Genomic DNA, 14,337 nt, shown 5'->3' with positions numbered 1-14,337 from the left:
CGCATATGGCAACACAAAAGAAAATTTACAGACATCCTTTTACAAATGGACAACAACCAATCAGGACAAATTACAAGGTCTCATAAAGGAAATACCCCACCCCATCCCTACGACGAGCGAGCACATGGGTATTACGGTTCCAGTTACAACCATTATATAAGCTTACCAGATGAAACTTTAACTTCTTTAAGTAAACGCAACATTACATTAGTCGTGCTCAAGTTGCAGCTGGCTACTGCAAGTGGAGAGCCGTTCATTAGTTTTATATGTTCTATACTCGAGTGTTGAATTAAATTAAATGCCTATTCTCAACCAGAGAGCATAGGTAAAAATCTAAGTACACGTCAAACGATGTATCTTCTTTTGAAAGATGGTGAGGGTGTAAACAAGGTGTCGATCTAGAGATGTTCAGATGTAAGCTTGATCTACCATACCCTTTCTAAAAGGAAAATTTGTAAAAAAATGAAATTCACATCATCATGACCTAGCGTTACTTCCAAAGACTGTTGGTAAATATATAAAAGTTGAAAATTTTAAAATTTGTTGATTAGTATATGTTTTTGAGGCGTGGCGAAGGGGAGTAAGAAATTAAAGACCATGTGTCAAACATTAAGCAAGTCTCAACCATGTGTGTGCATAAGCCAGAGAGGATAGCCATAAAAAGTTATTATTATCCCATCTACCCCTTTCTCTTCATCCTTTGGAAATGGAGGCTGTTGAACTTTTAATAAATATGGCTTCTAGCTAGCTGCTACTTCTCTCTATTCTCTTTCAGTACAACTACATGGAAAATCAAGAACTCCATTTCAAGTTTCATACTATCTTTTTTTTTTCTTCTTCTTTTCCTGTAAATTGGGCTTCCATTTGCTTTAAACTTGTAGCCTAATTTTCTTTGGAATTTGCATGCATTGATCTTCCATTGTCTTTCTGAGGAAAAGAGGACAAGCACTGGTGCATCAAGGGGAGGGCTCTGTTTCCATTACTTTTGCTCAGGTATGTCCATAAAATTCCTAGTACTGTCTATATATATGTGTGCCTTTCATCAATAAATAATTAAATGTGTTTTTTAATTTTTAAAATTAAGCTATTTTAGAAGATAATATATATATATATATATATATATGTATCATGTGTAATTCTGACTAACAATCCAAAATATGAAAATACGCTCTCATTAATAAATCATATGATCATGTGCCAAAGCCTTTTTGAGTCAAAGGCTTAATTTGAGCTGTAGTTTTCAAAAAGAATTAAACAACGTAGGCCCCGTTTGTTTGTGAATTTTTTTTTTTAAATTTCTGTGTTTTCAAATATGAAAAACAAAAAGAAAAAAAAAGTGTTTGGTATACGTTTTTAGGATTATTTTTAAAAAACCAATCTTTAATATGACGATTTTAGATACATCATTGCATTTTTCAAATTTATATTCAATCACAAATCTTAAAATTTAAAATTCTAAATTGTAACAAAATGGGGTGAGTGAAAAAGGAGATTTTTTTTAGTTTTCAACTAAAAAGAAATTTATTGTTTTCATTGTTTTCATAATAATAATAATATATAATCTATACAATTTATTCTACTATAACTATTTTAAAATTTTGGTTTGCAAATAATAAATTTTATTTAATCTAAATTATTTGATACAAGTGTAACAAAAATAGTACTTATTATAAGTAAAATATTTATCTAAAAAAAAGGAATATTAATATTGAATATAAAATTGAGATAATGAACTTTTAGAATAAATTAAAAAGTGAGTGAGGTCTATTTAATTATTTATTAGTGTAAAAGCAAAAGTCCGGGTATCTATCAACTTTACCCATTAGAGTAAAAAGTAAGAACTAAACTACGGCCGGGTTAATTACTTTTTCAACAAGCAACATTAAAATTATATAGCCTGCTCTAACTATTTATTATATTTATAATTCAATAAATACCTAAAAATTTATTGTGAGAAGAGTTATTATTCTTGCATTTAAAAACTAGTTTTTCCATTACTATATATATATATATAAAGTTGTTTTTCCTATAATTTAAAAAAAAATGAAAGAATTAAATTGGATTCGTAAATATTTTAGTTTGAAAAGAAAAAAGAAATGAGAAAACTTAATAAAAGATTCTTGTCTCAGCTCTCACATGCTCTCTTCTATATGATTTCTTAATTTTTTTTCTAAATTAGTTAATTAAAATTTCAAAATAAAATTTAAAATAAAAGGTCAGAAAAATCCATCTGAAATGGAAATTTCAGAATTTATATACATTCAAATAAATATGCAGAAAGTTTTGCCATTAATTTTTTTTAGTACTATGAGTTAATTAGATCAAGTAGTAATATATCTCAATCGTATATTATCTTCAAAATTATGTTACATCTTTTAAGAAATTTTTTGCATTAATTATCTAATAATTGAAATTTCCTTTTTCACAATGACATTATTAAATTTATGGAATCAGAGTACATTGAAAAGAAAAGGTTAGGCAGTAGTATTTACCTAACCTGTGACATTTCATCGACATTCAATGTCTATGCTATTATTATTATTATTATTATTATTATTATATTTACTGAAAAATAATATTATATGTTAATACCTTTACTAAGTGAGAAAGGGAAATAAAAACTCAAAATCGAGAAGAAAATAAAGTCATGAAGACAAAGACTCTAAAAACTTATTGTATGCTCTCTTACATCAAATTTGTCTGTTTTTCTTCATCAACCAACTGTAGAGTAATCTAAGTCTCTACTTTTCATAGCCATTTGCTTAACCAAATTATTTTTTCTTTCATATAATTTACCATACATTAGGGGTGCAAACCAAACTGATAATTTTAAATATTTTTAAAAAATTTTAAATTAGTTCACGTTGAGTTGAATTGCATATATGGTTGGGTTTTAATTAAAAAGAAACAATTTTGTTCCGTTTTAAATTTAATTCTTTTCTTTAAATTTAAATAGTTTGGTTTTAAATTTGATTTTGCACTATCGTATAAATATAAAATAAATATATAAAATAGTTTAAAAACATTCGGGTTTTTTCTAATAGAAGTTTGCATATTAGAGTTCTAAATTCAAAATATGTATAAATTTGAAACATTTTGTTGTTTATAGAATGAGAATTAGTTGCTCATATAGACTGGAAAAATGTACGCCATTAAATACGTGTTCCTTCTTAAACCAAACATTTAAAACTAATTTTTAAAGAAATTAAAAAGATAAAGAAAACGAGAATCATGGATCAAATAAAAGTCTAAGAAAGTGTTGAATCGTTCCTATGCTTAAACTATTGTTTCTTTTAAATATAAAAAAATACCAACTAGAAGGATGAATCCTATACCCAACATTATTAAATTATGAAGCAAAAGATCATGGACGACCGATGCACACATAATAATATATTTTATAAGAGATGGAGAGAATCATGAATCATGTTTTCGAAATCGTTTACTTAATTATAATAATAAACTATATATAAAAAAAAAAAAAAGTTCATGACTACACCATAAGAGACTTGGAAAGATTAATGGATCCTTCGTTTTCACTCACAAATAAATTTTTGAAGGATTTCATCCTTAATTTCGAGGTAGAGGTAAGGGTAATATTCACAAATGACAGTAAAGTATAAATAAAAACAAATTTAGTCTCATATTTATGCCAAAAATAAATTTATAGCTTCAACTAGTACTGTGTTTATATGTGATCTAGTCCAAAAAATTAGTTGAAATAGTTGAATTACTTGAGCTATTCTAACCTTTTAAAACATAGCCTCCATATATAGCCACCAAATTGAATTGGGGTTGGTATTGGCATTTCTAATAAGTTATTGATTTTTATTTTAAATTGAATATAGTCTATTCATTTGATAGAGTATGTAATCTTCCTTTTTTAACTCAATGCTGAACAATAATTCTACATTATAGAGTGATTCTTTAATAGTTTTCAATTTTCAACTCATACTCTATCTTATTTAATCCACTCTCATTTATTTTCTTAATCCTCATGTTGTGTAGATGAAAATGAGTTGGTTGTTAAAATAATTTTTTTAAAATTTTAAAGATGATCATTAGTATTTATTAATCAACATTAATAATTATATGTATGAAAGGGTTGGACGAGATCCAAAACGAGGTAACCCATCATGAAAGTTAATTTTCAAGTTATGAAACGATTAGATGAAGTAGAGATGATGAACCATTAACTTTATGGACTAGACTTGGATCGGCTTTGGAAGTTTGAAACAACCCGACACCTACTCTTATATTTTATATAATGTAAAAAGAAAAAACATTATGAGTGCAGAAAAGATGAGGGTGACTGGAGGGGAAAACAACCGTGTGGGATCCGCGCTGACTTAATAAAATCATGTTCCGACTACGATATAACCCGCATACGGAAATGCCCACAACTGGTCCATTACAAAAAAGGAAGGAAAGAAAATGATCATATATAATACACGTGAACAGCATATAATATAATGTTATAAAATAATGCTCTCCTTACTCTGCGTTTTATGGGTTGGCTTTACACAGTCAACAAAATACAGACTATACATTTCACACATTATTTATTACCTTCTACACCCTTTTGTCTTATTTTCCACTTTCTTCTATATATATACATATATTTGACATTCTTGACACAAATTATATCAAACCTGTATTGCTATTTCAGAGCTGGGCGTGGTGTGTGGTTCTTTGATTTAGAGAGACAGATATGGCGAGGCGTTTTTCTTTTGATGATTACAAGCCAGCTGTGGCTATGGTGGGTTTGCAGTGCATTTTTGCTGCTCTTGCTATCTTCAGTAGAGCCGCTTTGCTTCAAGGGATGAGCCCCAGAGTCTTTGTTTTCTATAGAAATGCCATTGCCACTCTAGCCATGGCTCCTGCTATTTTCTTGTCCTCAAAGTATGTGTTGTTCTATTCTTACTACCTTCATATAGTTCACACAGCAAGCTTATTTATTCTTTTATTTTTTTTTTCTAAATTAATTACAAACTTCTTTTAATTTGTTCTACAGGAAAAGTGGCAGCAGGGTTTCCATTGGATTCAAAGGCTTTTTTGTCATATCTGTCACTGCTCTTGTTGGGTATGCATGAATAATCGTGTGATTTACTAATTTTTTGCTAACAATTTTGGCTCTTACCATTATTTACATAAGAAAATAGACTCCATTCTAAAAAAACAAAAGATCAAATTTTTTTAGCACAAATTGAATCATCTACCCATTAGAATTGTCAATTTCCATCTAGTGAACTTCACTTGGGAGCTTAATTAATTTATATTTAGCAATTCTTTTTTTACCTTATTTGTGGTAATTAATTTTGACAGAGTAACGGCAAACCAAAATGCCTATTTTGAAGGCCTATACTTATCCTCCTCATCAGCGGCGAGTGCCATCGTTAATTTGATACCGGCTATCACTTTTGTTATGGCAGCCACTGTTGGGTACGTACGGACATCATTTTTCTTCTTTCGTCTTTGTTTCAAAAATTAAAGTTCAGACATTGTAAAAGGAAAAAAAAAAAAAAAAAAGGGAAAGTTTATTTAAAAGTTAAATTTACCGTGCACGTTTTTGAATTTAATTAAATACAAAACGTTTCAGATTGGAGAAAATAAAAGCAAGAAGCTGGAGAACTGTAGCGAAAATAGTAGGAACAATCGTATGTGTCGCTGGAGCTGCTTCTATGGCCTTAATAAAAGGCCCTAAATTACTGAACTCAGAAATGTTACCTAAAAATATAACCGTTCTCAATATGCTAGGAGTCGTTCAACCCGAACACGATACCTGGTTTCTTGGCTGTGTTCTTCTCTTTGTTAGCAGTTGCTTTTGGGCATTTTGGATCGTCATGCTGGTTCGTCTAAATCCTCTCACTTTGTTATTACACCCCGTTTATGTTAAGCTTAATTTGTAATTTGTTTCGAAAAAAAACATTCAAAATGAAAATTTTATTTATAAATTTAACAAAAACAAATTTCCATTTTATCTTTTTGTTACATTTAAATTTCTTTTGATACTTCACATGAGCTTTAACTTGTTTATAATTACAGCAAGATTACAAGGTGTTAAAATATTTATAATTAAATAGAGCAAAATTTAAAGTTAATTGGTGTCTATCCATGAGTTTGAAATATTGCTATATTTCATGAAAGCCGTTTTAAAAATACACTGATAAAAATAGTCCAATGCATGTTGTTTGACGAAATGAAATGGAAATTGGACAGGTACCAGTTTCAAAGCACTGTCCAGACCCAGTTATTTCCGGCACATGGATGTTATTCATCGCCACAATACTAAATGGCCTCTTTACCGTTCTAGTAGACGACAACACAAAAGTCTGGACTCTTCCTACTCCATTACAACTCGCCACTTGTGTATACGCCGTAAGTAGTTCATATTATTCATTATTCATTGCCATTTATTAATCTAAATTCCCAAATTTCCTTAAATTTAAATATATATATATATCCTTCAGGGTACAACCTCCGCATTCTCCTTTTGTGTTCAATCTTGGTGTGTTTCACGAAGAGGCCCGCTTTTCACTGCCTTATTCAACCCTGTTTGCACTGTCATCACAACATTCGTTTCTTCTCTATTTCTACATGAAGACCTATACGTTGGCAGTTTAATGGGTGCAATTTCAGTCATAATTGGCTTATATATTGTATTATGGGGTAAAGCTAAAGATGTGCAAGGCATGAAACCACAACTTGTCACAGCTGATGAACAACATGGACTTATTATTGATGATTCTGAAAAGGATCTAGAACAGCCTCTGCTACGTGATGATGATGAGCAACAATCTGAACATGACAATGTTTTCAAATGTGATAAAGCGTGACGGCCACTTGTTGTTGTTATGATAATTTTTTTAATTCTAGACATGGGATGGAGATTATTATTTTTTTGGTGTTTGGATCTGTGTTGTAGGATTTTAATTAGATCCATGGATATAATTAGTTTGTGTTTGATTTTGGGTGTCACAAAGGGGCAGGGGGTTTTAGAATTATATGTAAAAATCTAGTCAAGATGAATATATATGGTATACATATGAACATAACCTCCAAATCCAACTCTTTTCCACGTGTATTCTTCTTAACTTAAATTGTCCAAAACTTTGTGTCCCATCACTCTTAATAAAATGAGGAGAGTATCCATACTTTTTCTACTGTTTGAATTTTTTTTGTTTGTTTGTTTATATATACAATGATTGCATTTCGTTCAAATTTATATATAAAATAAAATAAAAAATACTACAATAATTCTCCCCTTCACAAAGTCGACCAATTTAGTACAAGCGTGCTTTTTTATATATTATATATGAATAAAAGAAAAAACTAATTTTAAAAGAAAAAATTAATTTGAAATCAATGCAGTGCTACATTAGTCTTTTAGTACTTTAATTTGTAGATTTGGTTCAACTTCAACTTTATTACATTTTTATTTTTGTTAAACTATAAAGTCTACATTTGTCACTATTTGCATCATCTTGGTATTGAACACATATTTGATATACTTGTATAAAAAAATGAGAGAGAAACATCTATTGTTTTGGTTGCACATGTACATGAACTATTACACTATTTTACATATAACTACTTTGATCTAACTATTTTACATATAACTACTTTGATCTAAATAGTTACAATCAAGTACAAAATTATAATTATTAAAAGAGTGTAAGAGTTATACAAGGAGATGTAAAGATTTTTCTTTCATAACCCCACGAGACTAACTCTTTTTTAATCAAAACTTAACTAGGTTGCATCTAACCTCACGCTCTCATTTTTTATATATATAATAAAAATACTTATAAAAAAATATAATAATAAAAACAATCTTTCACATCATAGATTTTTATTGGCGTGCAATCTAAGTTGCACAAAAATATATACGATTAGACTGCAGTCAAATTATTTTCATTGAACAATTTGTACAAATGATCCAAATTGATAATGAAAAATGAAATTACTTCGGTTTTTTAAGTAGGGTTTCTTTTATCTCTCGTTGACGTCATATCAAAGCAAACACTTGCATGCATGTGGAATGACTAGTACTAGTCTCGCTTGTTTGTTCTTTCACTCTATCACATACCACTCTCCTCTCTTTTCATTCCTCTGTCTCGCTCTCCTCGCTCTTGCTCTCTAACGTCGGTCTCATTTTGAGCACTTGCCGAAGGAGGAGAAGAAGAATGATGATAGAAAAAAAAAATGAAAACATGAAGATCAAGATAAACGAGAAGGAAGAAAAAGAAAAGAAAAGTAAATGCAAAATGATGATAGAGGAAGAGAGAAAATAAAATAGGGATAAATTGGTGGAATTACTTGAAAATAATTTAAGAAAATGAGTTTTTTTTAAAATAGAAAAGATTGACCCATTAACAAAACAACAAAAAAAAACAAAATTTTGTGCACTTGATTTAAATATTTTTATCAAATGTAAAAAATGATTCAAAGAAAAACTTAATTAAGGAAGTTGAACATTTTTTATTTAAACCTACACAATTAGACTCAGTTTTTATTTTTCTCACAAATTTAAACGTGCCCTAATATGTAGGGAACAATACTTTTCAATAATACCTTTTTGTTTGATATGAAAGGCCTAATGTTTACTAATAGATGAAAAAGCAAATTAAGCACTCATAGAGTTGCATATATATCCAAAGAGACTAAGTATGTAGGAAACATAATTCTTCAACACTTTTGTTTTGATATATATGAGGCTATTGCTTTCTAATCAATGAGAAGGCAAACCACTCACACCTCACAATGTGATCCAAATTCACTATTGTGCATTAATTATCTAAATTAATGACAAGACAAACCACACTCACAGGTCACTCATCATAATTCTCAACTTCCATTATTCAAATTTATTTCTTATAATTTTCTTTATTGTTTAAATTTAAGTTCATTGGCTAAAATGTAATTAATTAGCTTGTCCTTAAACTTCCTGAGTAAATCTTTAAATTGATCCTTCAATGTAAATTTGTTTCTAAACTATTCCTCTAATTAAGGTGATTGGAGTGCTAAAATGGGTTATAATAATTTGTAAGTTAATAATCTAGACTTTATAAAAAAAAATTTATAATATACCAAAATAATGGAGTAATTTTAAAATATACTAAAATTGCACAAATAAATTAAACGATTAGACTTCTAAAAAAAATAGACATGAACTTAGAATTTTTTTTCTTTTGAAGAAGAAGAAATGGAGCCAAACAATCTAGGAGTAAACCTAGAAGATCTAAAGTTAAAGATAAATGACACTAGCATCGTAGTGGTTACAAGTCGAATGGCGCTTAGACCAAACTCCTATCAAACTGCACACATTTGTCCAAATTTAAAGGTTTACAATGAATTTGGATTTTTTCTTAAAAGTTCTGTTGTTTATTTCTATTCAAATGGTTCAAAGTATAGAAACAATTGCATTGAAGTGAATGACATTTGTTCAGCTACGATTTATTTTGAAGTCCAACTTTAAAATATTTTGTTAAGAGCTTTTAGGTTTAATTTTGGAATATTTTAATATTTGAGGTTGTTTCAAAATTTTCTAAATATTTAATCCCTCTCTTGTTAACATCATTTTTAATTTAGATTTTATTTTTTATATTTATAATTAGTTTTAGCTTATATTATTCATATTTAATGCATAATATTTTATATTAAATATTGTTCCCTTTGTTTTAGGAGATCTTATTTATTTCTTCCACATTCGTGGTTTACATTATTGCATCTATTGTTCAGTGTACTAGACAATATATTATACAAAATTGTCTTGTTCATGCATTTCATAAATATCATTACAACAAAATCCATTTTTCAACCCTATCTTTTCCGATGACAAATAACTTTTTTTGTTAAATTAGTTTCTCATTGGAGCAAAAAATTAAAGGTTTTTTCAACGCTAATTTGAAAATTTGTTGACAGAAACATATCACCCACGTTGATTCAAACTCTCATCTTCAAAAGCATTTGAGATTTTGCTTTTCTTTCGAAAATTTTTCAACACCAACAGTAACAAGAAGACCTATCTCAAAACAAGCAAAGTGTACGGCTGAAAACAAATTAAAGCAAGATTACAAAACTTCAAAGTTTTTGCAATTAGCTTGAGCAATTACCTTTAAATTTGGCGATTGATTCAAACAATCTTAATGTACAATACCTTTTTTCCGTCCAATCACTTATATCTCTCTGAGTGATTTAATTTGGAGATTACACAATCAATCTCCCAATCACTCTTTTATGGTGTATATTTTAATGTTTTACTTCTTTTCTTTCTTAATTCATTTTATACCTTTTCAAGTAAATCCCACCGTGCTAGTTAAATAGCAACATCTTGGTATACATGGTAACAAGAAATAAAAATAATATTCTTGGATTGTGAATTTGTAGTACATTATTAAGTGTGTAGGCACAAGTTTTACAAGATCAATAATTCTTTGGAAATATCAATAATTAAAGAATTGTTTTTAATGTTGATTTGACATGAATAAATTAAAGTTAGAATGCTATTATTATATATTTGAAGTGATTTTGTGGTTACTTTTAAAAACTATTGAAGTGATATTGATGAAAGTTGTTTGTTGTAATTTGAGGATATAAAGTGATTTTGATGAGATTGTTGGATAATATTTGGTTGCATATTATTTGGCGTTAGCACATCATTCAACCTCCTCCAAATCACTTTAAATTCTTAAAATGTTGAATGATTTGATGATTTATTTTATGTATTTAAAGAAAACTAGATGAGATTGATTTGAACACTTGTATATTTTATTTTAGAAAATCTAAAAGACCATGGACGAATCATTTTAGAATAATTATTTTCGCTACCTAGGTACAAAATAATGGATTAATTTAAATCAATAAAGTTCACTTACTTTCACTGTAAATCCCAAAACACACTCATTTTTTTTTCTTTTAAATTATCATAGCTAGGTTGTTCGTGAACAGAAGATTTGAGGGATAACATAACTACTACTACTACAAAGTACAAACTTCATTTCCTTTTTTGGTACATTAAGTTAACCAAACAAATGGTACAAAAAATCAGGAAATGGGATGGAGATAAATAATTGGTGCTTGGATGTTTCTAATTAGTTAGGATCCATGCATGGACATTAAAGTTACTTTTGTTTTGGTGTTACAAGTTGGGGGCAGGGTCGTTTTGGAAGTATATGTCCTGTCAACTCGTACCTTTTCTGACATGTGATAGTAAAGTGAAGAACATGATACACATATGAACACAGCTCAATTCCAACTCCTTTCCACGTGTATTCTGCTAAACTTAATGATCCAAAGTTTTGAGTCCCATACTCATAATAATTAGGAGATGATCAGTATCCATACTTCCATAGTATTTAAATTTCTTTCACTATTACATAATCATTGCACATTTCTCCCCATCTTATCTCCAAATTCAAAAAAATAAAATAAAATATACTACAAATCTCCATCATATATTGTATAGGAAGAATACACTAATTTACTAGTTTACCAATATTAGTTGTAATGGAACGAAGAAAGTTATCTCAAACAGTAGATAATCACTATATCATATATCACATCCGTGTATTGATATTTACTTAAATAGTTGTAATGAAATATTGTTCATATATATATATATATGTAATGTTAAGTTCTTGAATGTTTTATATTTTAATGGTTTTGATTATATTCATATGTATACAAAAGAATATATATAGAGTCTTGATCATATATATGCATAAAAGACTACACCATTTTATGCATATAGTTATATAAGATTGGAAGTGATTATAATAAATAATAAAATAGTAATAATGAAATAATAAAAAGAACAATAACATGAAATTTTAACTATTGTGTCCTCTCCTATCATATATATTAAGTGTCATTGTTGAATTAGAATAGACTAATATGTAGGGAAATTAAATTGTTCAACACACTTAATTAGGTGTTTGGATGGGAGGTTAATGCTTTCAAATTAATGAGAAGACAATTGCCACTCACAGCTCACAATGTGAATAAATGAGAAGGCAAATCACTCAAACGCCATAACGTCAAGATTGTGATGTGATTCGAAAATTAATTCAGAAGTTTCCATTTTTGTAATACAATTAAAGTCTAGTATGATTAAAAAAAAGAGATAATCTTACATATGTAAATAAGGACAACTATTTTTATTGGTATAAGACATTTTGGATGGTACCAAAAACAAAGTCATAAGGGTTATATAACCAATGTAGACAATATCATACTATTGTAGAGATATTTGGAGATTTGTTGTTCTACCATATTTTTCACTCTAAGTTTAGTTTATTTACTTTAGAATTTTTAGAAAATTTAAAATTAAAATTTTAAACTTAAATGGATTATTTAAATCTTACTTAAATGTCCATTTTGATTGTGATTTTTTCTTCTCAATTTGTTACTGTAATTTACACCTTACTTTTTCTTTAAGCAAATAACGGATGGAAAAGAATGATTTACATCTTACTTAAGTTTTAAAAGGACCTTCTTAGTTAAATTTCAAACAAAAAACTGTTTTTCAGTTTTCAAAGTTTGACTCGATGTAAAAAAAAAAAAAAACAATAATAAATAGTAGATAAGAAATAAGAAATTTAAGAGTGAAAAGAGGTTGCAATTTATAAACTAATTTCAAAGATTATGAGAAAAAAAAAAGACTAAAAACAAACCAAACATTTTCAAACTCGATTTCGTTAGTACCGTCCAATGGAATCAAATCCCACCGTTAACTTGCGCCATTTGAATGAGTCAAATTACAAATTCAACCAATTCATTTTCAAAATTATCAACTGAATGGATAAAAATCTTTCAAAAGTCTTTTATTTCCCTACCATTTTATACATTACTTATCTATGGAATTCCAACTCAAACTCTATTTATGAATCATTTTTTCATTTCATTCGTCCTTATTTCTTATTTCTGGATAATGATTTAGGTCTAATCTATTAATTTTTTATTTTTTCTACCTATACCTTTTGTTTTTCTTCGTAGAAATTTTGCATCTTTTCACATATAGGATTTACATATACAACATATATTATTACATATATTATTACATATATTACTGTTAAGAGTGTTTTTTTTTTTATTTCAATATTTTGAGGCAAACGATTAGATTACAAACTTGAAAAAAGCATTGGGTTGCGTCATACATATGAAAGAGTATACAATAATATTGTATTTGGTGAATAAAATACCATGATCTAATATCGAACCATTATGATTAGTTGATAATCTTAGTTGAGAATTTTGTGAAAGGATTCGTATAAAAGGTTTCTTAATTGATCCTAATAATTCATATCGAGTAGACTTTGTTGTTGCAAGAATTCTTAATTCATGATGAGTTTTAGGGAGGGAGTTATATTAGATACCAGAGGAGCAATGGTATCTAATAAGTTTTTTTATTCAACCTTGTTCTAGTGATTTCTATCTTTTTCATTCTCCTCTATATTTATTTTATTTTTTAATTGTAATTCTTTTTTTCATGGAAATTGAACTTCACTTCATTATTTAGACGCATTAACTACGTATGCCAATGATAGCCTCTACTCGTGTCCTAGCTCGTCTAAGAGCTAAATTTGCCTCAAATGTTTGTCTCTTACCCTCAGCTTAATTTCCTCAAGTTGGCTTATGCTATTTCAAGAATTTGTTGAGCTTCTTGTGGATCAATGTCACTAGCCTTCTCCACATCATTTACTAAAACAGTGACATTGATATACATAAACAGTTTTTGAAATAGAAATTTATCTAGATGAAAGTCTAAAATTTTACAATATTTTGTTTTCTAACAGTCATATACAATAATACTTCATCTAAATAAATATTTTTATAACCACGTACACGGTATAGTTGCTCATAAGCTTGAGCTGATCATGTTGGTTGTATTATTGGAAAGAGAGTTTAGTTGCTGAATTGTGTAGCAAAGTCAATGATGTAGTTGGGGTTGGTGCCCAAATTTCAGATCTAATACAGAAAATAAAGAAAAGACTTCAATTTAATGCCATTAAATCATTGGTAGGAGCTTATAATTTCTCCCTTGCTCTCTCCCACCATATCCATATACGGCGTTGAAGGGCACATGGCAGAGCATGCCACCTTATTTCAACCCCTTCTTAATTGCTACGTTTCATATCAAACACAAAATTTTCCAATTTCCATATTACCCATCACCTTCCATATATTAAACACACTACATCTTGTAAATGAAGTTTGTGCCACCCCTTTCCTACATTATAAATAGAAATAAAATAATAGAAATCGGAAGTTTAAAGCTACATATTGGAATGATTTCGAACTATCAAGAAGAAGTTAAATATGTCCAGAAAATTTTCC

At 28.6% G+C, this 14,337-nt stretch overlaps 1 protein-coding gene across 2 annotated transcripts; it reads left to right on the top strand.

Annotated features, from left to right (window-relative positions):
* The first annotated feature begins 799 nt into the window (after positions 1-799).
* Positions 800-7,165, top strand: LOC101221018 (WAT1-related protein At4g28040). Of its 2 annotated transcripts, XM_031889396.1 has the most exons (7): positions 800-993; positions 4,670-4,902; positions 5,015-5,083; positions 5,326-5,442; positions 5,600-5,849; positions 6,220-6,378; positions 6,471-7,165. In XM_031889396.1, exons 2-7 carry the CDS (start codon positions 4,712-4,714, stop codon positions 6,834-6,836), a joined length of 1,152 nt encoding a protein of 383 aa, XP_031745256.1. In that variant the 5' UTR covers positions 800-993; positions 4,670-4,711; the 3' UTR covers positions 6,837-7,165. The 2 variants fall into 2 exon arrangements, with proteins under 2 accessions (XP_031745256.1, XP_004149891.1); XM_004149843.3 differs by lacking the exon at positions 800-993 and having other exon boundaries at positions 4,306-4,902.
* Positions 7,166-14,337: the final 7,172 nt, after the last annotated feature.

Source organism: Cucumis sativus, chromosome 1, assembly GCF_000004075.3.
Source record: "Cucumis sativus cultivar 9930 chromosome 1, Cucumber_9930_V3, whole genome shotgun sequence".
In the NCBI taxonomy this organism is placed as follows: Eukaryota; Viridiplantae; Streptophyta; class Magnoliopsida; order Cucurbitales; family Cucurbitaceae; genus Cucumis; species Cucumis sativus.
Note: the sequence above shows the minus strand (reverse complement) of the source record. Positions and strands in the feature narration are given on the sequence as shown.

What these genes read in the sequence shown, in the direction of transcription:
- LOC101221018 (XM_031889396.1), top strand. Translation starts at nt 4,712, where the DNA reads ATGGCGAGGCGTTTTTCTTTTGATGATTACAAGCCAGCTGTGGCTATG. An exon ending in GCTATTTTCTTGTCCTCAAA is followed by an intron (nt 4,903 to 5,014) that starts GTATGTGTTGTT and finishes TTTGTTCTACAG; the next exon opens with GAAAAGTGGCAGCAGGGTTT. An exon ending in GTTATGGCAGCCACTGTTGG is followed by an intron (nt 5,443 to 5,599) that starts GTACGTACGGAC and finishes AAAACGTTTCAG; the next exon opens with ATTGGAGAAAATAAAAGCAA.